This window comes from Gekko japonicus, unplaced genomic scaffold (assembly GCF_001447785.1).
Source record: "Gekko japonicus isolate JY-2015 unplaced genomic scaffold, Gekko_japonicus_V1.1 scaffold21, whole genome shotgun sequence".
Lineage (NCBI taxonomy): Eukaryota > Metazoa > Chordata > Lepidosauria > Squamata > Gekkonidae > Gekko > Gekko japonicus.
The window spans coordinates 1,024,170-1,028,676 of NW_015173122.1; the positions used below are offsets into that span (position 1 = coordinate 1,024,170).

Genomic DNA, 4,507 nt, shown 5'->3' on the forward strand with positions numbered 1-4,507 from the left:
CCACCGAATAAAGCAAAGCAAAGTGTTCCATCAAGATAATCCCCACCATACTGATCTGTTAGATTCTGGAAAGATGATATACCCTGACTCAAGAAGCTGCATCCTGTTCTCCTGTATACGGAGATCTTAATCCTATAGACATGTCCTTTTGCCCCAGAAAAGCAGGTGCTGGTTTTTGCTGAACAGCAATACGTCCCTGAGATACCCCCAAAGCTCTGCTGCTTTGATGGCACATTACCTTTTCAAACAGCTATATGTAGCCACCTGCTATTGGAAACCTTTGTAGCAGTCCTCAATTCATGTATTTCTTGTTTCTCTTCAATTATTATGCGGAGTCTCTGTCATCCCATGATTCTGTCCTCATGCAATATCAATGCATGTGCTGCTTCTGAGTGTTTTCCCAGCATCTCATACGAAGTACTCGTCTTATTGGCTGTTGTTACCCAGTTTCTTTCCCCAACTCTGCCAGATACATGACTCATTTATTTTTGTGTAATGCAGTCTGGTGAGATACCCCTAAATTTAAATCCAGAGGCTTTCTGGATTTCTGTCATTTCTGATGCAGTGAGTTTCAGAGCAGTTACATGATATGGCTCGGTATAGCTTTGAGGGAGGTGGGAGGGACCAGTGACATCAATTTATTGAGCCGTAGCATCTGAGCTCTGCTGTGAGACTGAGAAGGGACACCTGGGGATGTCCTCCTGAAGAGTAACAGTTCCCCTTGCACAGTAGAATATGTAAAGTCAGTCCAGTGGGTAGAACCTTGGGGTTGTGGAGACCTGAGTTAAAGTCCTGGCTCAGCACTCATTTGACCTTGGAGTAAGTCAGTGTCTCCTCCTCTACAATAAAAGTATGCCAACAGCTGCAAGGACAAAATACCCTAAAGATAGTAAAACCTCTTCCTTGTTTTTTTTTAAGCCTAAATCTAAAGTTTTCCCCCCATTAAATTGTGCTCTTTAATTTCCCATGGGATTTCACATTAATGCACCTGTAGGTTAGTAATGATATTTCGAGGCTCCTTTGTCCACATGCAGCCATTGTAAGGTGGCTAATAATGTCACAACAGCACTACTGTAGTTTCAGGTCTGTCTTTTTGAATATGGTTTGTGTTCCAAAAAAATCCATTACGCTTGTAGTGGTTGGTGATTTGTATGCTAATTAACTGGAGAAGTTAGTTTTTAGATCTTTGCTTGATTATACATGGCCTTTTTCTGAAAACGCTCCAACATGTGCTGCACCTTTGACATTACAGTGTCAGTTCTGAGCAGTTTCCCCCCCCCCCTTCTGTTTTGTTGTGCAGCTTTCATGCTGGCGACGCAGCTGAACTCTCTGGTTGACCAGGGACACTTGGTCGCACATGCCATCTGCAAGATTAACCGGTTTATTGTTAACATCTTGAAGGATGGAAGGTAATTTTTAAAATACATTTTAATTTAACTTTTTAAGGAAATACAGAATAAAGAAAAGTAATAGGGGGAAAGGAATCAAAGGTATGATTACAAAAACACAATACTGAGGGCAATTTTGCAGATATTAAGGACAATTCTTGATTAAAATACGTGTGTATATACAGTGAAGAAGGATGGAAAGTAATTGATTGCTCTGCAATGTGTTTATACTGCTTTTTTGAAATTGTCATGTGGGATAAAACTAAACCCTTTGGGGCTGGAAATGTTGTTTATCTCCCCTTGTGGATGCAGTGCTGGGGCATGGGGGTGGTCTGGGGGCAAGGTACCGTCCTCAGACTTCTCCCCTAGGCTTTTACAACCCTAGGATTTCCCCTGCTTCTTATCTGAAGAATATTTCTATCTTAAAGTTGAATCAGGCAGTCTGCTGAGATGGCACAAGCTTCTTCTGTGCCCTGTAGAAATACTAGGTAGAGATCCTACATCAATTTCTTTCTTTGATTCATTTGATCAGGCTATTAGAGGGGAGTGGGCCATTTCAGATGGTGGGTAAAAACATGGTGACTGTGTCAAATGAAGTTCTATTCTCTGCCTTCTAATGCTGTGGATGTTCTTAAAGTTCTGTTAATGGATGCCTTAATCGTAGGGGCCATTTTCCCAGAGGATGATGATAATGCCCTGAAAAATAAAAGGAATGAATCGTCCCTGAAACAAGCACAATAAAGTAGAACATGGACATTTACTTCAAGCATACAGCCCACTTGAAAGCCTTAGATGTCCTTGTCTCTTCTGTTTTGGGAAAGAAACTTTCAAAGTTGGATCAAGGCTAGACTCTTCCTAGCATATGAAATTCAGAACCCACAGCTTCCACACATTGTACCATCTGCTACTCCAGCTGGCTGTTCCTCAGCTGCTCCCCTAGAGGAAATTTTTAGGGTGGCTACCTGGGAATCCATCTTTTCTGAAGCGTTGCAAGGTGGGTTCCTATATGCTGAAGTTGCTTTGGTTGACATCTGCCCCGGTGGCCCCATAATAACTCCCACTCAAGATGGCACAGCTTTTCAGCATTCATCTCAAGGGTATCCTCCTCAACTGATGGCCAATGAAACATTGGGCTCAATGTGAGGTTTTTTTTTCCTCATCAGTATATCGGAGAGCATCTTTTTTCCACTTAATTGTGAGTTTGTCTGGAATTATAGGATTTAAGACATATGAAAAAATATCTTTGGTGCCTGTCTACATTGCACTTCTTACCATTCAGCAACCCTTCTTGTCGGTGGTTTTAGCTTCTGTTAACACTTCTGTTAAAATTCTACTGTAAGTACATTTTTTCTTCTGTGTTGCTACCCTGGTAGCTTTGTAAGCCATGAACTGGTAGTCTGCCTCCAACTGGCTCTGGAAGTCTTTGTAAATAATTTGCATAACCCTTTCCTGTGGAGTGAGGAGGAGGCATAGCCCTTTCACTGATGAAGAGAGTCCAGTATTTCATTCTCTCTGAGCTGGCAGATTAAATGTCCATGTCATGAAAGTAAAGTCATAAACATTTATAATTAGTATGCTGAGCAGTTGCATAGATTGTGTGGTTCCTACACATAAAGTAGGAGCAGAAGGTCACAGAGATGGATCAGTGCTTGAGTCCTGGGTTGCCTTTCCCTTACTCCCCTATATTGAACTACTGCGCTATGTGCTGACTGACCTAGTTATTTTCTTTACAAGAAAAACCAGGATCCTTTTCAGTTTTAAGAGATGAAACTATGCATTAAGTTAAGTTTTTTGTTGTAAATCATCTTATTTTAAAAAAAGGAATCTTAGACCCAGAACTTTAAGAAATTATTTTTCTTAACACCTGATTTTTTAAAAATGCATCTATTTGTGACCACCCTAGATTCACATTCTCATTTTTTGTGTTTTCTGCTTGAAGCACAACATATTCTAGAATCAAAAATCTTTTAAGATCACCCTTTAGCCACAGTGAGCACTGTCTTGGTGACAATTTGCCTTGAAGTAACTGACATTGTAGAAACCAAGGCAACAATGATGTCCCTGGAGGTATGTATTTTCTCCACTTGTCCCATATTCTCAAAGAAGTTCCAGTAGCTATATCATTATGAACTAATAAGTGTCATTGTGATTTTGTTTGCCATCAGACGGCCTTTAATAAAGTGGGAACACTTGATGCTGATCTATTTGAGTCCAAAAGAGGTTAGAACTTTTTTTGCCTGTTTTATCATTTGAGACTGATGTGATGGAGCATAATAAAATGATAAGTCTGGCATTGCTGTCCCTTTCCCTGCATCTGATGTCTTCCTGTGTAATGTTTTAGCTTTGACTTGGGGTTTCAAATTATTCCATGTAAAGTTTAAAGTAACACTTTATTAATTTTGCAAGAACTGATCAGTAATCATTAGTGGGAGAGCTTGGAAACTTGCATCTTAAATGCAGAAAGAAGTGTAGCTAAATATTTCAGAGCAGTGATTGTGAGAAGTCATGCTGAAAAACACAATGGGGCTGTTTGCAACCCTACAACACTAAATTGGTGGCTCTCTTGCCATGCCTTCTTGCTTCTTTTGCTAAAATGTTCTCGCAAGAAATTATACTGGTTAGACCATTTTATCCTGTTCACCCTCTGCCATACCCTAATTCCACATATTACAGCTGTGCATAACCAAACTAACATGATTATGAAGAGAAAGGGTCTATAGTACCAGTATATATTCCAGACAGACACCAGTGTTCCAAAAATCAGAAAGTATGTACAAACACAGATTAATCAACAAAATCTATACCAACAGAAACTACTTGGACTCTGGTAGTTAACAAAGGATGTGAAATTGTTATGGTTAGAGTAGTTGCAGATGCAAGAAATTATCGCTAATGGAATTAAAAAATATGCTGCAAAATGCTGACAGGATGGGTAAAGGAATTATTTCACAATTGTACTGTGCTGTGTTTAAAGAATCACAAGTAACAAAGGCACCATATATGGAAAAGTGGGGGAAATTGTTAAACTTGGAAATAGCATGGGAGGATTGGCAGACAATTTGCTCAAATGTTTCCAGTAGTTCTTTTAAATTTCTCAATTTTTGGTATGTAACTCCAAG

General features: G+C 39.7%; 1 protein-coding gene across 1 annotated transcript in view; it reads left to right on the top strand.

The window, feature by feature from the left end:
• RPA1 (replication protein A1) overlaps window positions 1–4,507 on the top strand; it is a 78,442-nt gene that overhangs the window by 6,081 nt on the left and 67,854 nt on the right. Inside the window, exon 4 of the mRNA XM_015421866.1 lies at window positions 1,301–1,409. Coding sequence (XP_015277352.1) covers window positions 1,301–1,409 — 109 coding nt within the window. The remainder of the gene's footprint in view (window positions 1–1,300; window positions 1,410–4,507) is intronic.